Source organism: Lissotriton helveticus, chromosome 5_1 (genome assembly GCF_964261635.1).
Source record: "Lissotriton helveticus chromosome 5_1, aLisHel1.1, whole genome shotgun sequence".
In the NCBI taxonomy this organism is placed as follows: Eukaryota; Metazoa; Chordata; class Amphibia; order Caudata; family Salamandridae; genus Lissotriton; species Lissotriton helveticus.
In genome coordinates this window covers 1610597307-1610619734 of record NC_136065.1, presented here as the reverse complement: position 1 = coordinate 1610619734, position 22428 = coordinate 1610597307, and the positions used below count along the sequence as shown (strand labels likewise).

General features: G+C 46.5%; 1 protein-coding gene across 1 annotated transcript; it reads right to left on the bottom strand.

Moving 5' to 3' along the window:
* Window positions 1-336: 336 nt before the first annotated feature.
* On the bottom strand, window positions 337-4104 carry LOC144752724 (olfactory receptor 10C1-like). Its single transcript, XM_078640583.1, has 2 exons — window positions 4002-4104; window positions 337-1292 (listed from the first exon to the last, which is right to left on the bottom strand). The coding sequence occupies exons 1-2, from the start codon at window positions 4102-4104 to the stop codon at window positions 337-339; spliced, it is 1059 nt and encodes a 352-aa protein (XP_078496709.1).
* Between the last annotated feature and the right edge of the window lie 18324 nt (window positions 4105-22428).

Sequence of the window (22428 nt, the reverse complement as noted above, 5' to 3'; positions counted from 1 at the left end):
CGTAAGGAGTGATGCAGCACAATAAGTATAAGCCTCCTCATGCATTGCTGGAGTTCAGTCGTGCTTGAGACACAACTCCAGCAATGCATGACTTTTGTGCCAACAGATGCGTCAGAATTTCTGACGTATCTGTCAATCTTTGTGCCATGGGTCGCTGTATTGTAAATACAATGTACCCATGTTGGGGCAAAAGTCTTGGGCGCAGGGAAACTGGTGTAACTCTCCACTAGCGCAGAGAAGTGTCAGTTTCTTGTACATCTGCCCCCTATGTCTCTAGCCAATGTCACTGGAAACTACACTTATGGCTAAAAATGTCTTTGTGCGTTAGGCTCCTCATCAAAAATCAACTTCCCTGAGCCTTTCAATTCTTCTTTGTAGGGCTCCTTTGACCTCATTGTTCCTCAGAGAATATATAATGGGATTCAAAACTGGTGTTATAAACCCGAAACACACCACAAATATCCTGTCTGTCTTCAATGAATAAGTCCAAGAGGGGCGCAGATAGTTCAGCATGGCGGTCCCAAAGAAAAGAGTAACTGATGTCAGGTGAGAGGCGCATGTAGAAAATGCTCGGCGTCTACCTTCCTCACTCTGGATTTTAAGGATGGCAGAGATTATGAAAATGTAGGAAAGCACAGTCATCAGGAAGGGTATCACCAGGAATAGAACACTGGCCGAAAACATCATGATATTATTCACGTAGACATCCGTACACGACAGCTGTAACACAGGGGAAATATCACAGAAATAGTGAGGGATGGTTCTCCAGCAACAGAATGGTGACATGAATATTAGGAAAGTTTGCACCAACTGCAGCACAGTGCAGGTTATCCAAGAAGTGGCAGCAAGCTGAAGGCATCGCTGGTTTGTCATGATTTGTGTGTAGAACAGAGGGCTGCAGATGGCCAAGTAGCGGTCATATGACATGACTAATAAAATGAAGCATTCTGTGGCACCAAACAGAAGGAAAAAATACATCTGCCCAGCACATGCTGCAAGTGAGATGCCCCTGTCCCCAGTCATAAGTCCATATAGCATATTTGGAACAGTTGTTGTTATGAAACCGATCTCCGCAGTGGATAAGTGTTTGAGGAAGAAGTACATAGGGGTGTGTAGTGCAGAGTCTATGTTCACCAGGAGAAGTATGGTGAGGTTCCCCAAAAGGGTGCTCACATAGAGAAGCAGGAATGCAAACAGAAGAAAAATCTGCACCTGGTGGGCCAGATCAGAAAACCCAAGGAGGACGAATTCTGTGCAGAAAGTTTGGTTTCTTAAAGCCATTTCCACAGATCCTGTTGAAAATGTAGGAGAAACAACGATGAAACAAAAAGTAGTTTCTGGGTTTTGCTATTACATGTACAATGGATGGGCTGGAATAACATCTCCTAACTAACATTCTGTGACAAATCAAGCTGTCTTATTCCCTAATATTTTATGTTTCTGTCTTTGATGTAAAATCCATCAATGACCTTGTTCCAAACTATGCAGTATGCAAATCATTACATATGGAATAAAGTGCATTATAAGTACATTGCAAAGTAAACATACGAGGTTACAGGTTAATCACATTCATAAGTTCACTGAACATTGAAGCAGTTAGCAATATCTCTTTCATATAAACCTGGCTGGAGTTTTAATGCTCCTCATGATATGTGGGGATTAGCCTGATTCCTCAGTTGCTTTTTCGGGAATGTCACCATCTCGTTTCAAAGCTTGAAAATGATCCATGAGAACAAACAAAGTGCACTTTGTGGTGGTGTTCTTTAACAAATCTTCCAATGTGGCGTCTACATATTTTCACGTCAAAGCTTTGCCTAGGAGCTCCTCCGCCGCTACATCAAAAGTAATGGAAATATATGAGTTTTCACCAAAGGATCATTAACTGAAACTGGTCGCACTTTCCCTGTCTTTGACAGGTGCATCTCTCAAAAGGGGTGCCTGGTGCAAACCGGGAAAGTGCACCCTAGTATCATGAATGTGCTGCCACTAGGGCATCCACAAACTTGTGGCTGCCCTGGTGGCAGCAAGTCAGTGATTCTCACACGCCGACTGCATATTTCAAGATGTAGATAGCAGCCACCTGAAATTTAAAGACGAGATAAAGATCCCCCTACTGCAAGGGCATTAAGTGACTACACCCCCTGCAGAGAGATGTCGTTGGAGTCGGTGAGACTCTCTTCACCCCCTGCAGATTTCTGGCTTTAGGCAGCACACTAATGATGCACCACCTTATTGTGATGCATTGTCAGTGCAATTTCTAAGGGTCTTGCCTACTCTGTTTGCCTCTGTATCCAAGTCTGTAATAGGGTGCTGGCACAGTGGCAAAGTGACTCTCTCATTTTCCTACAGTAACACCCTCTCAGGGTAGGGCTGGTGATACACGTGCACCAACATAATTAACCCCAATGGAAGCAACTAAATCAGGTTATTCTGACCCTATGCCCCTCATTACAAATAAGATACCAGCATTATCAACCTGCCGCCCGAGTGTGGTGCCTATGTAGCGGTTCTTGTGAATGTGCCAAAATTACGGACAGACCAGATGGAAAACCATGCAGCACTCAAGAACAAAACCCTACATTGGCTGCCTAACAACTGTGGCTTTCCAATGGGTGGGGCAAATCAGTTTCTGTTAACTCAAAGGGTGGGATGGATTGGTCCCCTCAAGAAAAACTTTGAGAGTGACTGTATAATCATTCATTTTAGAACTCCGGGGTGGGCACAGAATGCTCTAGCAAATGCCCCTTCCCCATCATGGTGGGAGTATAATACGACCCTTCTGCCCCTAGGGTATTTTTACAGACACCTGATGGCGGCTAACAACTAGGACAGCTCAAATTGTAGCTCTAATTTTACCTCTAACAAAATGACATCATTATTAATACCCCCACCTTGTATCACTGTCCCAATCTATAACAGATTTCAGGTACTAAATTCCATAGAAGACAATGATTGACTCGTGCTAGGCCAGCTCAGAAACTTAATCTACCAGGGGTCTTGCAGAAGGATGCTGATGGGGTAGCATCAGAGGCCAGGCCATCTACCCCTTTAACGTTAAAAGTCTGTAGGAAACCTTGTATAGAAATAGTTACTTCTGGGGGGCGTGGCTTGGCGCCCGGCGGTAATGGCGGCGCCCGAGTAACGCTCTGCTGAGGCTTCGGGAGACGCACCGCTAGCATACCGTTTCTTCCTGGTGGAAGGACATGACAGTGTTTCGGAACATGGCGGGACGCCTTTGAACTGTTTCCAGATGCTCGACATACTTTGAGGCCGGAGAATTTCACCGAAGTAAGTGGCTCCGATATCTCCGTGAGTGTGGCCGCCATTTTGATATGCGGCTGTCACCAGACTTTCTGATCACTGAGCGGGACTCTTCATAAGACGGAGCGTCTTCTCACTCCTGACCACTTTCTGCCTCAGGACTTTGCTCCCTGCATTTCTTTGATGGCTTATGCCCTTTTGCTCCGTTTTGAGTCTGGCGCGAGGTTTTGCCGTTTTACCTCAACTCCTGACCGCCATTTTGTAGCGGCTGAATGACAATTCGTTATTATCTTGGTCACGGTGCATGAGCTTCTATGTGATAAGCAGCCGTTTCCCTTCATGTCTTTTTAGGCCAGCGCTGAGTGCACTTGTGTTGCTGAATTAGGGAAGGAATACTTGCTCTCTCAGCATATTAATACATCTCCATTTTGATGTTTTCATTTGGATGTCTGCATGGCAACTGTAGAATGTGGCTGACTATGACTATCATTATTATCTTCCTCTGGATATAGCTTAGCTGTCATACCTCCCAGCAACAGAGGTGTCTTCTGGACTTCTTATTTACTCATATTAGATGCCTAGCACTACATGCGACCTTGCTGTTGATGTGAGAACCTCTTCATAACTCCTACACACTTCCCTGTGATATTTTTCACCTCACTGCAGGACAGCGCACGCTGTATGACTGTTATACTCTGGTTTATCTCTCTATGGGAGGCTTAAATCTATGTCGCACTTACCTTCGTCAACGACAAAGGTTGCCTTTGTTAAAAATTCCAAAGTGTTCTCCGCCTTCTCTAAATTGGAAGACCCTCTCACGCCGTCTGGCTCGGACACAACCATGGAGTCCTCTCAGCCTGCTTCGGGGAAAACTACTGTCAAAAGATTGAAGAAAGACCCTCCTTCGCCACTCAAACAGTCTGCGCCTGTCTCAATGGAACTATTGTTGGAGGAGATACGATCTTTTTGCCCCTTTCTGGAGGAAATCAGTTCCTTGCGTCCTTTTATGGTGGAAACTAATGCCAAGTTTCAAGCCCTTACTGACAATTGGTCGCAAATTGAAACAAGAGTCTCCTCAGTTGAACACTCTGTTGCTTCGTTTCAGGAAACGTGCTCCACGGTATCCCATCTAAATTCGCAGGTGTGTACACTTCAGAGGCAGGTGGAGGAGTTGGAAAATAGGAATAGGCGGAACAACCTCCGCATTTATGGTCTGGCAGAGGGACTTGAGGGCTCAGACTCGCTTGCTTTCTTCAAGTCCTTCCTTCCCAAATTGCTCCGTCTGCCAGATGGTACGGTTCTCAACATTCAACGTGGCCATTGACTAGGTTGACCACCTGCTTCTGCCTCTTCTTCACAACACCCAAGAGGTGTCATTCTCTACTTCCTGGAGTACACTGATCTTCTAAAGGTTTTATCAGCTGCCAAGGCCTCTCCAAAACTAACTTGGTCTGGCTCCTCTCTGTTCTTTGCCCAGGACTATGCAAAAGCAACTGCTAATCGCCGGAAGGCCTTCCTAGGCATGAGAGAAGACCTTCGCTTCATGGGTGCTAGATATGGCCTTTATCATCCGTGTCTTTTCAAAGTCACCTACAACAACAAGACAACTACTTATGAAGATCCGGTCCGATTGCAGAGTTTCATCAACGCAGACTGCCGCTATGGATTCCTCTGGACCTTCCTCCTCTTGCCCCGGATGAGCTGAAGTCTTCATTATCTTCATATTGCTCTTGCTTCTTGGTCATATTCTTCCTAGCTGCCATGTTGTACTTTTTTTTTATACTTATTATCCTGAAGTTGTATTGCATTGATGTTGATTGTTGTTCATGTACCTCTCCGACCTGCGTCTGTAATCTAATCTCGTGTCTTCCTTTCCCACCTCCACAGGAACCTTCCCTCGTCTAATGATGTCTCCCTGGCTCCCTGCTCAGCTGACCTTGGATGTGCTGCCTTACCTGTGTGGCTCCATCCCCCCTCGACACCTTCTCGTTTTTTCCTTTTGCAGGTATGTTTTCCTTATGTTTCTCCCTTTTGTCCCTCTCCTGGTTCATTTTTCCCCCTTTTGAGTTTTTTCTTCCCCTTCTCTACATGGGTGACGCCTTTCTTCTCATCGTAATTTTTCGTCTATATATCTCTGCTTCCTTTATTCCAATGTTTTCCCTTTTTCCCTTTTTTCTCTCAGTCTTCTCCTTTCCTTCTCTCATTTTCCACTTGAAACTTCCTATTCCTTCTTCCTTTTCTTTGTTTCTGATGAACACTCATCTTTTGTACTTCCATTATTTTTCCATGGGTATTTTTCTCCAATTTTGTCTCTTGAATAACCATTGTTTCACTTACATGCAATGTCTTTGAATATAATCTCGTGGAATGTTATGTTATGTTATGTTATTATAATTTATTTTGCGCACAGATGCTCCAGCTAAGGAGCGTCCTGGCGCATGGAAAAGGTGGACATAACACAACGCAACAGGAAACAGAAAATACACGACTCCATATGAGAAAATTAAAACAAATAAGTTTTCACGGCCCTACGGAATGTTAATAGATCCTCCAGCAGGCGGATTTCCAAAGGGAGGGAGTTCCAGAGAGCCGCAGCTCTCACACGGAAGGAACGACCGCCCATCCGGCTAAGCCTGAAGCGCGGGGTAACCGCAAGAGATTGCCCAAGAGATCTAAGCGGGCGGGTCGGGACATAGGCGGATAAGAGGTTATTAAGGATCTCAGGTGCCGATCCTTTTAAAATTTTAAATGCAAGGGTGAGGGCTTTGAAGTGGATTCGGCTTTTGATTGGCAACCAGTGTAGGGACCGCAAGGTATTGGAAGTGGGACAGAACCTCGGCAAACCCACCACCGCTCTCGCAGCAGCATTCTGTACTCGCTGCATGCGAACGATCTCAGATTGGTTTACTCCCAGCAGGAGCGAGCTGGCATAGTCCAGCCGGAAGATGTTCGTCGCTTGTATGACTAGCTGTCTCGTCGGGGCGTCAAAAAATTTGAGCACCGGCCTTAGCCCACGCAGGACACCGAAACAGCATGCCGCCACTCTCTTGGTATGGGTAGTAAAGCAAAGGGTGTGATCAAGCCACACTCCCAGGTTCCTGAGTTCCATCACTGGTGTAGGGGCCGGCCCTAACTCCGGAGGCCACCAGACGCCACCCCAGCGGTCAGCTCCCTTCCCAACGATCATCACCTCAGTTTTTTTCGCGTTCAGCTGGAGACAGTTGTTGTTCATCCAGCTGGCCACCCCTCTCAGTCCATCTTGAAACCTGGGGGCATCCTGTTCGGCATCCCCGCTGATCGTGACCGCTAGCTGCATGTCGTCGGCATACGAGACCATGGTTAGGCCCCATTGCCTGGCGACATCAGCCAGCGGCCGCACGTACAAGTTGAATAGCGTGGGACTCAGCGAAGAGCCCTGAGGTACCCCCAGGTCCAGCTGATGGAATTTGGACTGAAAAGGAGGGGTGACAACGCAGAAGGAGCGATCGCTAAGGAAGGAGCAGAACCACTGCAGAGCAGAGCCACAGATGCCAATGTCCTCCAGGCGGTGCAGAAGGATGCGATGGGACACCGTGTCGAAGACAGCGCTAAGATCTAATAAAATAAGCGCTGCCGTTTGACCTGCATCCAACACACTCCGCAGATGTTCTACCATTGCAAGAAGGGCAGTCTCCGTGCTGTGGCCAGCACGGAACCCATTTTGCGTAGGATCGAGGACATTGGCCCGGGCCATGTGCTCAGTTAGCGCTAGGTTGACGTGGGCCTCCATGACTTTGGCCGGCCAAGGAAGCAATGAGATCGGGCGGTAGTTTTCCGGTTTTAAAGGATCCAATGATGGTTTTTTCAGGATCGGGGAAACCACCGCCTGCTTCCACTTGGCAGGAACTGTACCTGAGGTCAAAGAAAGATTGATAAGCGAACACACCGCAGTACGCCCCTGAAAAGAGGAGTCTCTGAAGAGGGCAGGTCTAAGCGGGTCCGCCAGAGAGCCGGACTTGACTCGTTGTGCCAGCTTGACAAACCCATCCCAGGACAGAGCAGGGAGAGAGTGAAATGTCGGGCAGCTGCGAGCGCCAGTCAAAGGAATAAGTGATAGCGTTGTGCTGGGAAACGACTGATAAATGGTCTTAACTTTCTCCAAAAAGAAAGCGGCCAAAGTTTCGCAATGGGAGGTAGAACCATCCACTTGCGGAGTCACTCTCTTAGCCATCAGATTTTTGAGGGCTTTAAAGATGGTCTTCGATGGATTGTGGCTATTTCGGAATTCCGTCGCATAGAAAGCCGCACGGGCTCTACAAATGGCTCGATGGTAGAGCTTGACGGAAGCCAAATACAAGGTTTTTTTGGCGACATCATATGTCTTCCGCCACTCCCTTTCTGCCCTTCTTCATGAACCCTTCAGGGCGCGGAGGGCACTGTCATACCAATGGCTCGACTGCCTGGAGCTGGATTTACTTGAGATGATAGGCACCAGTTTGTCAAGCGCCTTGGTAATCCAGCTGCAGAATTGGTCGTAGCCCGAGGTGACATTGAGCAGGGGGCCTAGTGGCTCTTCAGCCATGATGTAATGTAGGTCCTCTAGCCTGAGCTTATTCCAGTGCCGCCGAGGGATCCACTTAGGAGATGGAATAATAGGGGTTTCGGGGAGAGGTAGCCAGACAGATACCAAGTAGTGATCCGTCCAACCCAGTGGAGAAATAGCCAAGACTTGGACATCTGATAAGTTGGTAAAAAACGGGTCCAAGATGTGACCAGCCACATGTGTGGGTTGGGTGACAAGTTGGGTCAGCTGAAGAGCCTCCAGATCCGCCAAAAAAACACTGATAGCCGGGGTCTGTTGATTGTCAAAATGGAGGTTGAGGTCACCTAGGATGCAGAAATTGGCACAGTCACTGGCTAGCGTACTGACCGCCTCAGGGAAAGCTCCCCTGAATGCTACATCACTGCCTGGGGGGTGGTACACGACCATCCCAGACAGCGTGAACTGAGGGCTGATGTTAATCTTGAACAGGGCGCTCTCACACCCAGCAATGTGTAGACCCGTCCAAGTGCACACAAAGGTGGATTTTATAGCTAACGCAATACCTCCACCTCTTGACAGGTGGTTCCACGTAAAAAGTGAATATCCTGGAGGACAAGCCAGATTAATTATGGCTGCGTCTGTGTCCTGAAGCCAGGTCTCAGTAATGGTAAACAGATCTGGCTCCTCGTCGGTAATAAGGTCCATAATAGACAGATGATGTTTAACCAGGGATCTGGTATTGAGATTTAGAATACGCAGACCGTGGACACGACACTTGCTCAGCTGAGGCACACTTTTGCCTTCCGATAGAGCTGCCGAGTTGTCATAGTCCCGGATACCCACTGGCTGGTCGAGCGACCATCCCTTGCAGACACATTGATAGGGGCCACACAAGGGATGGGTCGGTGCAGAAACGCATCGTGGGACGGACAGCCCAATCTCCCGAAGCGCTGCACTGGTGTAAACAATCATCCTACCTCCCGGAGGGTGCTGAATGGAAGGAGCCTGCTGCGTCCAGTGCGTCCTTAGCGCGGACGGGCGCAGACGGGCAGGACTCTGGCAAGACTCCGGCAAGCGACGGTGTCCGGCTGCGCGTTCCCGCTGCGTGGGAGAGAGCGACTTTAAATAGGCGAAGAAATGGAGGGAGAAGCGCAGGGACGCTCCAAGATGGCGCCCGCCGAAAGACCAGCGTCCCAATCCAAAATGGCGCCGAATGTCGATCCCCAGACCACCCACAGAACCCGGATCCACCAAAACGGTGGTGTACTTTCCAAATTTTAAATGCAGGTAAGAGGGGGGGGGAGAAGCCCAGCCAGTTCACTATAAAACTTGAGCAAAATGAAAATAGCGAGCCTATAGTAAAATAGCTAAAGTAATTAAAATTAGGCGCTTACAAACCGCAGCGCAGTGATGAAGCACCTTTTCCAGGCTGCCCACTGCTTAAAACGCCTTAAATAGGCGAAGAAATGGAGGGAGGAGCGCAGGGACGCTCCAAGATGGCGCCCGCCGAAAGACCAGCGTCCCAATCCAAAATGGCGCCGAATGTCGATCCCCAGACTACCCACAGAAGCCGTATCCACCAAAACGGTGGTGTACTTTCCAAATTTTAAATGCAGGTAAGAGGGGGGGGGGAGAAGCCCAGCCAGTTCACTATAAAACTTGAGCAAAATGAAAATAGCGAGCCTATAGTAAAATAGCTAAAGTAATTAAAATTAGGCGCTTACAAACCGCAGCGCGGTGATGAGGCACCTTTTCCAGAGGTTAAGGTATGTTAAGGGTATCAATTCTCCAATTAAGCGTCAACGTATTTTGTCCCAGCTAGCCAAGTTGAATGTTGATGTGGCTTTTTTGCAGGAAACTCACCTCTCGGATAATGAATCTGCCAAACTTAAAAGAGGTTGGGTGGGTGAGGTGCTTTACTCACATGGTGATGGTAAGCGCAATGGTGTGGCAATCTTATGTCGCAAGTCGCTTCCCCTTACGCTTATTTCCCAGGAATCGGAAGCTAACGGCAGATGGGCTTATGCTAAGGTATCTCTTAAGGGTGTCCCAATCTCTTTCCTTAATGTTTATGCTCCAACTGGGAGTGAACCTCTCTTCTGGGCTGAGCTTTCCCAACATATTACCCGATTTATGGATGATAACTTCGTCCTTGCTGGCGACTGCAACCACCCCTTGGATCCCTTTGTGGGCAGGCACTCTGCAGCTCATTACATCCCTAATAAATCCCACAAGCTCTTTACCCAAACCATCTCCCAACATAAGCTTATCGACGCATGGCGTCTCTGTAATCCAACATTAAAATAGTTCACTTTTTACTCCCCCTTATACCATTCCCAGTCACGAATTGACTACATTTTTGTTTCTCATCATATCGCTCAGACCCTCAATACCGCTGAAATTGGTCCGATTTTACTTTCGGATCATGCCCCGGTTTTGATTAGCATAGATGTACTCCCTAAATCTGTTGGCCCTAAGAGGTGGTGCTTTAACAATTCTCTCCTATTAGATCCCAAATTTACTAACTCTCTTACTTCATTTTTGGATGCATTTTTCTTACTTAACGATATTCCCTCTATTCCAACACACACCATTTGGGACGCATTTAAGGCCGCAGCACGAGACTTTATTATCAGTTTTGTAGCGCAGAAACGTAAAACTGCCCGTAAATTTACTGAGAATCTCCTTAATGACATTAAGAGATTGGAACATGTCTATTTTACCTCGCATTCACAGGACAGCCTCACTGCTCTCGTGGCTGCTAAACTGAAGTTTAATCAAAAGTCCACGGAAGATGCCTCACTGTATTTGTTAAAGTCTAGTGCTAAGTTTTATGGGGGACGAAACAAAGCTGGGAAAATTCTTGCCAACTATCTCAAGGTTAAGCACAATAAGCTGAACATCGATTACATCTATGATGCCAACTCTGTTCTCCAACATAAAGATGCTGATATTCTTACTGAGTTCTCCCTTTTCTACAAAAATCTGTATTCTTCCGAAACTCAGCCTTTCCCCCACTCTCTCACACACTTTTTCTCCACCATCCAGAAACCTGAGCACTTTCCTCTTGAGTTAACTCATTTAGAATCTGACATTTCTCAAAAGGAACTGACCACTGCACTTCGACATCTTAAACTGAATAAAGCTCCTGGGCTGGATGGTTTCACTGTGGAATTTTACCTCCACTTTTCCAAGTCACTCATTCCAAAACTCCATTCTCTCTTGGGCTTGTTTACTGTACTTGGAAGTTCCTCTGGGTCCTTTTCCGATGCCCACATATGCTTAATACCCAAAGAAGGAAAAGACGCCAAGTACTGTAAAAATGACAGGCCCATTTCCTTGGTGAATATCGATTACAAAATATTCGCCATGGCGCTAGCTGCTTGACTTGACCTTCTGCTTCGGGATCTTCTGGGTGAGGAACAGTCTGGTTTTGTGAAGGGCCGATATATTACTGATAATACTAGATTATTGTTTAACATCTTGTCTAAATCCTCACGTCTACAGCATCCTCTTACAGCGATCCCCCTGGATGCCGAAAAGGCGTTTGACAGAGTCGAATGGTCCTACCTTTTTCACACTCTAGATTGGATCTGGCTTTGGTCCTAAATTTATTTCCTTGGTCTCCCTCCTGTATTCCAGCCCTCGCGCGGCGGTCTGTGCAAATGGTCAGGTTTCTCCCTTCTTTGATCTTGGAAGAGGTGTCCGTCAGGGCTGTCCCCTTTCCCCTTTCCTTTTTAACTTGGCGTTGGAACCCTTCTTGTCCAAACTTCGCCAAAATCCCAATATTCATGGTTTTCAGACTGCAAATTCCCACATTAAACTCGCTGCATATGCAGATGAAATTCTGCTCTTCCTCTCCAATCCTACAGATTCCATCCCAGCCTTTCTGGAGGAAGTTCGGAATTATTCCCTCATTTCTGGTTATAAACTTAACAATGATAAATGTGAGATCCTGCCCCTTACAAAATTTACATTTAAACCTAAATTCAGTGCTTCCAACTTCACCTGGAGCCCTTTCCACATTAAGTATTTAGGCTTACACATTACCCCTTCCATCTCTAACACTGTCTCCCTATGCCTTACTAAATGTATTAAAAAAATATCGGATTTAGCAACTAGATGGCACCCTCTTTATATATCATGGTGGGGCCTCCATGATACTATCAAAATGATGCTATCCCCTAAAATTCTCTATACCATTTCCAACATTCCTGTGCCTATTCCCTCCAAATTTTTTAAGAGGATTAACACAGTCTTATCTTCCTTCTTGTGCAACAACAAAAAATCTAGAAAGTCCCTCGCTAGATTGATCCATCCTGCCTCAGAAGGCGGAGTGAACTTTCCAGATTTTCCCTCCTACCGGAAAGCCTTTTTGTTGCGCCAAGCTTCTTTTTGGTTGCAGGACCCCACCTCTCCTTGTCCTCTATGGGCTAAGGTTGAGCGCCTTTTCCTCTCCCCCTTTCCTTTTGCTGAATATATTTATTTTTCTCTGAAGCCTCCTTCGATCTCCACTCCCATCCATAAATTCACCACCAAACTTCTCCTCTCCTCTAAACCCACCCCTCTTATCACCGTTGCTGATTTCCTTTCTTCCACCATTTGGCATAATATTCATCTCCTAATCCACAACAAGCCCTTTTATTGGAAATCCTGGAGGAATAAAGGGTTAGTTTGGGTATTGCAACTGTTTTCACGCTCAACCCTTATGCCCTTCTCAACTTTGTGCTCTTCCTTTGATTTACCTCAGTCTTTTGCTCCTAAATACCTTTTACTTAAAACAGCAGTACTGACTACGTATAACCGGCTTCTGCAGGCGCAAACTCCCTCTTCCACCCCCTCACCCATTACACGACTTCACTCTTTACTACGCACTACTCCCAAGGCTTCTACTCTCTACAAATACCTTCATGAGTCAACTAGAACCAAGTCTACGGTGGAGGAGCAGTGGGAGCACGACCTCGATACTTCTTGGTCCGTTTCCCTGTGGGACAAGTTATGGATTAAGATTCGTAAATCATCCAGAGCGGCGTCCCTAACACAGTCTGTATTCTTCTTTTACAATAGGTTGCTATACACGCCCTCTGCCCTCAGCAAACGATTTCCAAACACACCAGATGTTGGCTGGTCTTGCTCTTCTCCGCATGCCACCCTATTCCATATGCTGTTTCTTTGTAAACACATACATAACTTCTGGATACAGGTTTGGGCTCAAATTAATGTAATTTTCAACACTCACATTATTTTTCCTCCTACTCACGTCTTCTTGGGAAGTCTCTCGCCTTGCTGGGATGATGCTGATTGTGATGTTCATATTGTTGATTTATTGTTGGCTATTGCGTTCCAACAGATAACTATTAATTGGAAGGCTTCAACTAACATTTCCTTCAAGGCTTGGTGGTATAATGTTTGTTATAATCATAGACTTGAAACTGCTTTTGTTTTTCCTCTTCGCATGGCCACGAAACGTGCAGAACTATGGCTCCCTATTACACTGTATTTAGATAACTGTGCTATCCGCTCCTTTTGTCCAAAGCCACCCCAACAAGAGGTTCCTAAGCCACCCTGAATACCCTTCGCATTTCCTTTTGCTTCCATTACCATTTGTTACCTGATTGCTTATATATCCTTTATATTATCTCTGTCATATTTACTGCCCATGATCTACCCATGTTATTGAATTTGCTGTATTATTTTTCTCTGATTGCTCCTGTTCTCCCCTTCCCTTCTTTTAGTTGTCCCTCAATTTTCCGTATATTGTTACTTGATACCTTACATTTTGACTAATAAAGTCTTTTTTTAACTTAAAAAATAAATAGTTACTTCTACTACCAGTGTAACAAATAGTACATCCCAAAGGGGGGCAATAGAAACCCCAATAATAACAACTGGGGAAATGCTTGTTATCTCCCAAAAGGAGAACTCAGTTACCCCCCAAAGTAAGCCTGTAACTGACAACTCAAAGGAAGGTTACACTGTTGTAACATGGAATATTGCAGGCCTCAGCAAGAAATAGGATACACCATTTTGGAGGGATTTCATCACCTCAGATTATGATATCATCTGCCTGCAGGAAACCTGGTGCCGATTTTCGGAGAGGGTTACACCTCGCACTGGTTAAATGCTGTTAATTCCGTGGCAGGCAGAGAAAAGGGTGGCCTTTTGCTTCTTGTATCTAATAAACTAACTGCAAGCAAAATTAAAAGCTGCACAACAGTGCATAATCATAGCCAGGTGATGCGGCTCGACTTTCTTAGAGGCAAAGACTTGGTTTTAGTTAATTACTACAATAATATTTTTGATAATAGTAGGGGTTTAGCTGTGCAGGCACTAGGAAAAGAAATCGAAAGGGTGTTGGCATTGTCAAGTAAGCTAGCCATCACACTTTGGGTCGGCGACTTCAATACCCAAGTATGCCCACTAGCCCAAACCAAGACATGTGGATTTAAGAGGGGGTCTGACGTTGATGATAACACCGACCACAATCATTTCCCCCATTGTGAATATGGCACAGCCTTAAACACTCTAATAGCGGAATTAGATCTTGAACTATTAAGCTGCACCATGAGAAGAGGAAATATTAAATGCCCAACCTTCACTGGTAGGAATGCTGCTACTAACATTGACCACATCCTGATTTCTTGTAACAGTGATCATTCCAAGTTATGGATTACAGAACAGGCCGTAAATGACCATAACATCATCTCTATATCACTGTTACGTTGGGGAAATAAACAACCCAGTAATAGTGCCCACATTTCCAATATTGCCCCTATAAGACCCAATGACATGAGGATAAAATGGGCTGGTGTTGACCCTCAAAAGATACAAAGGGATTTGGTAATAAAATGTAGTAGTGAAATAGAGTACTGTCTTGGTGATGAGGCTAATTCAAACACACTGATTTCTAGCTTTTTAAAGATAAACAAAACAATACAAGGTTTATTAACTAAAAACCACAGTGTAACAAAACAGGTGCAAAAATTGTACTCAAGCCTTACACAGTCTTAAACAGGCCCTAGGCACTAAACCACGAAATGTAGTATATATCCAAGACTTACGCTATACTTATAAATTAACTAATGATACCCATAAAAGAGAACTTCAGGCTGAAGCTTGGAATAAACTTAGCTTAGCAGCAGACACAAACAATAGCAAATTGTTCTGCGAGGCTATAAATAGCCCTTTTTTAAAGAATGATTGTGTGCCAGAACTAACCTCGTATGCAAACTGTAATGCATGGATCAAACATTTCACAAATATTTTTAATCCAGATAGGGAGGTTTTAGAGTCATTATCAACTAAAGATTCTACATGGCCCACACTGCCCTTACTAATTAACATAGAAGAAGTTTATGAAGGGCTAGTGAATAGCAAAGGGGGCAAAGCACCCGGCCCCAAAGGGGTGCCGGTTGATTTGTACAAAAGTGAAATGAACTTGTGGGCCCCGATCTTAGTTAGGATTTTTAACGCTGCAGCAGTTGGTCAATTCCCGTCGTCCTGGGGCCAGTCACTAATTATCCCTCTTTTTAAAAAAGGTTTGAAATCAGAAGCATGTAACTACCGTCCAATATCATTGTTGGACTCGTCTATCAAGGTTATGAGCAGGATTCCATTAAAAAGGTTGGAAACCTGGGCTTTAGATAACGACATTTTATCACAAGCACCATATGGGTTTAGAAAGGGCCTAGGAACCCTGGGCAGTGCGTCAATTTTGACCTCCTCATTAATAAGTACACATCAGTGAAAGAAGGCAATATGTTTTTATGCTTTGCAGATTTGAGTAGTGCTTTTGACCTTGTGGACCAATCAATTTTGTGGCCTACACCTCTTGACTCTGGTGCCCCTAAGGAAATTGTTTACTTTTTAGCAAGTGTTTATGAGAGGTTATCCAGCAGAGTGTGATTTGGGCCTGCTGACAAATGTACCCCTCATTTTAATGTAAAGAGAGGCATCCACCAGGGTTGCGTTTTGGCCCCGCTTTTGTTTTCACTATTTATTAACCAAGTTGACGCAATATTGAGACAGATACCTGCGGAAGCTCCATTGATAGACGGAAAAGTTGTACCCATTTTGTTATATGCAGATGATGCTGTTTTGTTATCACGTACCCCAATTAGCCTCCGGCGACTCATCAATAATTTTGTACTGTTTATTAATGGGAGAAAACTTTTAATTAACAAATCAAAGGCGGGCGTGGCTTGGCGCCGGCTGAAATGGCCGCCTGATCCGGGAGCTCCACTGGCCCGAGCCTTCAACTTCCTTCCATCCGTCCATAATCCGCTCCTTCCCGCAAATGCGCAGCGTCGCTGTGTTCCCCTAATCCCGCCGCACAGAGCGGTCTAACTTTGGCCCCTCTGCGCCTCTGCGGAGCCGAGGGGCGGTCCTCATGGTGGCGGCCCGGGAGAGGGCCCAGCGCATGAGAGCACCGTGGCCGGCGTGCCGCGCTACTGGAGGCCCCGGCTTGCGGCCTAAACCCTGCGGGTACGGACTTGGCCCTGGAACGAGCGCCCGACTTCCTCTGTGCGGCGCCCCGGTGGGGTGAGGTCTTCTGGATGGTCTGATCCTCGAAATGGAGCCAGCGAGACTGCGAGTGGGGTGCATCGGCCTGAGAAGGAGGCGGCGCGTGAGTGAATCGCGGCCGGCGTGCCGCGCCACGTGAGGCCCCGGCCTGCGGCCTAGTCTCTCCAGGGACGGACTTGACCCTGAAACAGGTGCACGACCTCCTCTGTGCGGCATCCGGTGGGGACGAGTCTTTCTGGGTCGGAGGACCACCGATGCAGTGCCAGCGGGACTGAGAGTGTGGCTCACTGGCCTGAAGAGGTGGCTGTGGCCCTGTTGTGCCTGGTGCAGCGCCAGCGAGACCGTGAGTGTGGCGCACTGGCCTGTGTAGGTGACTGTGGCCCTGTTGTGCCTGGGCCTGGTAGTCAGATGGGCCTTATTGTCTGAGCAGTGGTCCCTACGTCAAGATCCAGACAGGACGGCGCGGAGACGGTTTCCGCCCTCGCAAGTGATCCACAGTAGTGCCGAGCTGCCTGGTTTTGCTGCCCCTGGTACCCACGCTGCTTACTCCACGCTCATTGGCTTTTAACACACTCTCTTGTTGCACAGACTTATTCCGCCTTCCCTGGTGGTCTTATCCTGGATGCGGTGAGGTCCGCTGCCCGGCCGGTTGGGGCGCTGGGGTGCTGGTGGGGTGGCTACGGCGAGACTACATTCTGAATAGCCACAACACTGTTGCCGGCGGACCTCTGTCGTGACGGACCACCGTTCCAACCCACGGGACTGATCTTCGACTGAAGCATCACCATGAGGCCTAAACAGGGTACGTCCACCCAGTTAAATAACCTCGATAAATACACAGTGCAGAGGGGCATGCCGCGGGCGGAGGAGACGGCAGGCGACCATCAGAGTCCAAAAAAAACGTCGCTGGCCAGTATTATGACGGCCATTCAATCACTGGGCACTACTCTGGAAACCAAAATAGACAAGATGGCCATAGAAGTCAACCTTCTCCGAACTGACCTTAACAAAACGTCGGAAAGGACCAAGTCTAATTAGGCCGACATCGCTGGCCTGCAGGCGTCTACGAAGCAACTGGAGAAGCGCGTTAATGATCTGGTCCATCAACACCGACAGATGACGATACGGGTGGACGACCAGGAAGGGAGGGCCCGAAGGAGTAACGTCCGCCTGTTGGTGTTCCGGAAGACCTCGAGGGGCCCAGTGTGGAGCTTTTTGTTGAGGACTTAATCCTCAATTACCTCAAGCCAAAAACGCCTGTCTAAAATATTTACTGTTGAGCGTCCATCCCAAAACCTAAACCGGGAGCACCGCCGAGGACGATCATTGCTAAAATTCTTAACTACAGAGACAGAGACGCCGTCCTGCATGCGGCCAGACAATTTGGGGACCTACTCTACGAGAACGCCACAATTCGATTCTTCCCTGACTTCACCCTCCAGGTTCAACGGGAGAGGAGATCCTTTAATGGTGTGAAGAGGGTGCTTCGAGAAAAAGGCATCAAATACATGATGTTTTTCCCTGCCAAACTCAAGGTTCTCATGGGAGGCAAATCCTTCTTCTTCACTTCAGCATCGGAGGTGCAGGACTGGATCGACAAGGAGGTGCCCGTGACGGGCGAGGGTACGGAGGGTCAGCACTGGAGAGACACTCAGACCGCATCCCCTGGCTCAGCGGCCAGGAGATCTGAACAAGATGGCCTTAGTCAACGCTCCTGGAGATCTCGCTCCGCGAGTCTGAGATAAGAGGCACAGCAGCAAGACGTCCTGAGAAGAGAACCGAGAGACCCACAATGCCGATAAGTGTCACTTTGAATATTGATCTGTTGCCTTTTACCCTGTGATTCTGTCCTAAAAGGGGTTAGTGACCCATCTGGCTTCATAACTTAATGTAGACGCTGGGCATTCCGAGTTGCGGGACTCATGAACAATTCGCATACTGAAATTGGGGGGGAGGGTCACGGGCGGCGGGTGGGGCTGGGCCAATACACGCTCCAAGTGAAAGGTCCATCTAAGGGGAGGATGGGTTGTTAACTGTTGTAGTTTTTTCCCTTTCAGGGGTGTGTAACTGGGGCGAAAGGCACTCTGCTAATTGGGGATGTGGGTCGTTCTATACCCGCGGAGCAGTGTGGCAGGGAGGGGGGTTGGAGCACAGGGTGTTGGGGACGTGGAAGGGAAGGGATGGGGGGTGGTTGGGAACAGTTTTGTGATTTTGGCAATGTCACATCAATCATGCTATTGTTATGGTACAAGAAGCGCAATTCTGGGCAGGGTCTCCGGCCAGAAATACTCCTCTCTACACCTACTGGAGGTATGGAGGGAGACTCCAATAGTTCATACACATCTTGATGAAGTGGGATAAGAGTCTAAAAGTACTGAGTTGGAACGTCAACGGACAGAGGGAAAAGCTCAAACGCACTATCGTTCTGCAGGCCATTGAACAACACCTCCCTGACGTTGTACTCCTTCAAGAAACACACCTATTGGGTAACTCATGCCACGCACTGAACCGGTGAGGCTACTATATGGCGACTCACTCAGGCTTCACCTCAGGATCTCGAGGGGTAGGCATATTGCTCCGACGCAACTTCCCCTTAGTCATTGAGCATTCGGACTCAGACCCCCTGGGGCGCTTCGCTGCTGTATCAGGTTCCTGGGAGGGCTATAAGCTTAACCTAGTTACAGTGTACATACCACCTGGTCTTCAGACACAATCATACCAAGATCTGGGTAAACTGGTCCTTTCACTTCCCGAGGCACGCCTACTGATAGGGGGTGACTTTAACGCTGTAGTGTCAGGTACCTTAGACAGATTTCCACCTAGTGACATCCCACAGATAAAAAAATATATATAAAAAAAATTTAAATAAAATTTTAACAAATCAAAGACCTTTGTTATGACATGCGGGAAGAAAGTCAAGTCAACTAGGACTTTTTATATAGATAACTATAAGGTGCAATTGGTTAAAATGTTTTGCTATTTGGGTGTTACATTTACTGGGGACGGGAAATGGTCACACGAACATGAAAATGTCCACTATAAAATGAGCAGGAATACCAACAGTATTTTTAGATTTTAAAAAAAAACTGGGGGATCGAAGATTAAAAGATATAGTGGCAATCTAGAATGCTAGGTGTGTATCCTCAGCACTATATGGGGCAGGAGTTTAGGGTCATCATTGTGGAAAAACACTCCAGCATGATGAAAATATCTTTCTTAAACGTTTGCTGTGTGTACAAACATCTGCTTCCAGTGAATTAACACACCAGGAAGTTGGACTTATCTATATTTCAGATTTAGCTGCCCTACGCCCCCTGCTATTATGGCGATCTATTTGGTCCAAAAAAGAAACATTATTCACGCAGTCTGTTATTAAATATTGCCTGAAGTTGGACCATTGTTCCCTTATTCCCTGGCTGAAATACATTCATTATTGGTACAGCGATTTGTTTAATTGTAACATCTATGCGGAGCCAGAGTATGCAGCCTCGATACTAAAAAAGGAGCTAAAAGTAACTTTTTTAGCTCATTAAAAGGGAGGCCCAAGGGAGATTGACTGGGGAACAACCTACTTTTGTATTTTACCAGCAACTAAACCTTAGAACTGGCTTTCAGGCATATTTAACTGAAGTGACAAGATCTTCCCACCGCTTCGTATTAACACGACTCGACTAGGAATTGTTCACCACCTTGTGGCTTTTCTGATTATGAAAAAAAGTACTAGTTCTGTATGCCCATGTGATAACACATCCAAACAAAGCTGCTGCCATTTTTGACTGTTCTGCAAATTTTTTTTTTTTTTATATGGAAGTTTTATCTGAAACCCATGAAGTACCGGGTTATTTAAGAACCCAGCAGTGCCAGGGGATACACCCAAAGACTTCCGATTCTCCTGTCTCAGACTACAGAATGCAGAAACTTCTTGGTGACGTCAAAGTACAAATTTATTGGCTGCAACCAGTAACAGAGGTCCACGAAGTACAGTGGCTGTATATTCGTAGGAGACTGCTCAAATTTACAAAGTCAGTCAACCCTCTTTATACGAAATATTATGCTTCAGGCAAACATTCCTTCTTTACAGTAAACCAATCCCATGTGTACAATAAAAGCATTGCATGATAATCCCACATTTCATTGTCCAGCCCACCATCAAGTACCCGGGAAGACCTAACATTCTTCATCAGATAAATCGGCTGGACCCCCAATAAAAACGGGCACCTCCTCATCGTAAAACTGGTCATAAAGAACGGAGCAGAGACAGGTGTGTGTAAGATTTAGACATAGTTGTGTGCAATGAAAGGTTTATGCTAGGCTGTGCCTTGATCCCTAATCTCGATCGGCCACTGGGAAAGGAACTGGCTGAACAGGTTTGGCTTCGGGCTATGGAGTCAGCTTGCCCAGGTCACACAGAAGTCAGCAAAAGGTGTACGTGTCCCAAAGACTCGTTCGGCCTTAGTCATCGGCCTATGTGAGGGCAACCACAAAATGGCTGCCGTACACAAAATGGAACCCGAGGGTTCGGAACGGAATCCCTGATTTAATGGTGATCTCGTCACTTGAACATGACGAAAATACTGGTATATAGTATACTCGTCATTCTCGGTCTGTTGATACCAAAATCGTAATGATTCGACGATGTTGATGACACGGGTCCAGAATCCACGGAACCACAGACCCTCCTTTTGCCCTTACATAGGCAATAACCTACACTCATGCTAATCTGAGTCCAGGTCTATATTCATAAAGTCATTGATATGTTGCTGTAGCATCATCCTATTACTTAGCTCGTCCCACACACGATGTAGCACAGAGGCCACATATAGCAGGAGCACACTGTACACAAAGACAGAACAGGAAAAGGATGGCTAAGATCATCCCAATGACCATCAGAATCTTCCATCCCCAGGCTGATATCAGTTCCCAAAACCATCCCATCAACGACCAATCTCCTTTATCCACGTGTATGGATTCGGAGATCTTATGTAGTTTGGAAATGGCCTGGTACACTGTCGGAGCATTATCTGGAATGAAAACACAGCAACTTGATTGGATCACTTTACATACCCCACCTCGATCTGCAAGTATGACGTCTAACGCAACTCTGTTCTGAAGAGTCATAAGACGATCCGACTGGAGCTCAGCAGTCAAGTTACTAAGGGCACCGGTAGTTTCAACTACGGTGGACTCAACCACCCTCGTCAATTGTCGTATGTTTCTGCTGTTAACCATAGGTCCCCAGAACGGCAGAAAACCCTTCAGAAAGTCTCCCAATTCTTGTCCTGTGGTATCTTCCTTACTAAAGACACCTCTGACTACCCTTGTCTTGTGGTAATCTGCCGCAGCTGTATAGGTGGGAGGCAACAGGAACGAGACAAAACATGTGCCCGAGAAATCAGGGGGCAACCATCTGTAAGCTCTATCGTAGCAGATGAAATAGGTACCCCTAGCTGCTAGGAACAAAGGGGAAGTCTGAGATGCAAAGACATATGTCTCATTGCAGATACTCTTCCCTAGCTGAGCTCTCGGATTCTTGCCATTACCTTGCAGACAGTAGTGACCCTGATGGGGTACAACCCAAATCGGGGAGGATCTTTCCGCTCGCTGGTTCTCACTCAGACTAACTCCATATCCTGTTACGTTCCATCCAATGTACGCTAGTGTCTCATCTCTCGGGATAGTCTCATAAGAGATAGTTCCTCTAATCATATCGACTATACCCTTAACTAGATCACTATTCTTCGGATTATCTTTCACAGAACGTAAGGGGTGGACTTCACGGGCATAAATGAACATCGTTCTGTATACCCACACAGAACCATTATGACTGAATGGCAGGACTAGATAAGGAATACCTTTATCTGTTGTATGAGGCATGAGACCATACACCCTGCAGTTGGTCATATTCACTACTAATTGGTGTTGGTGTAGAAGTTGAACGAAAGAGTTATTGACAAACTCTAATCTTCTAACAGACTCATGTTCAGGCAGAGGGTGAGAAGAATGTGAGGAAACAGTAGAAGAAGGCATAGGCTGTATAGTGGGTGCAAACGTCACTTGAAAAGAGAATAAAACATATCTATTAAAAACATCATTACGCTAAACAATATCAAAAGGCATAACAT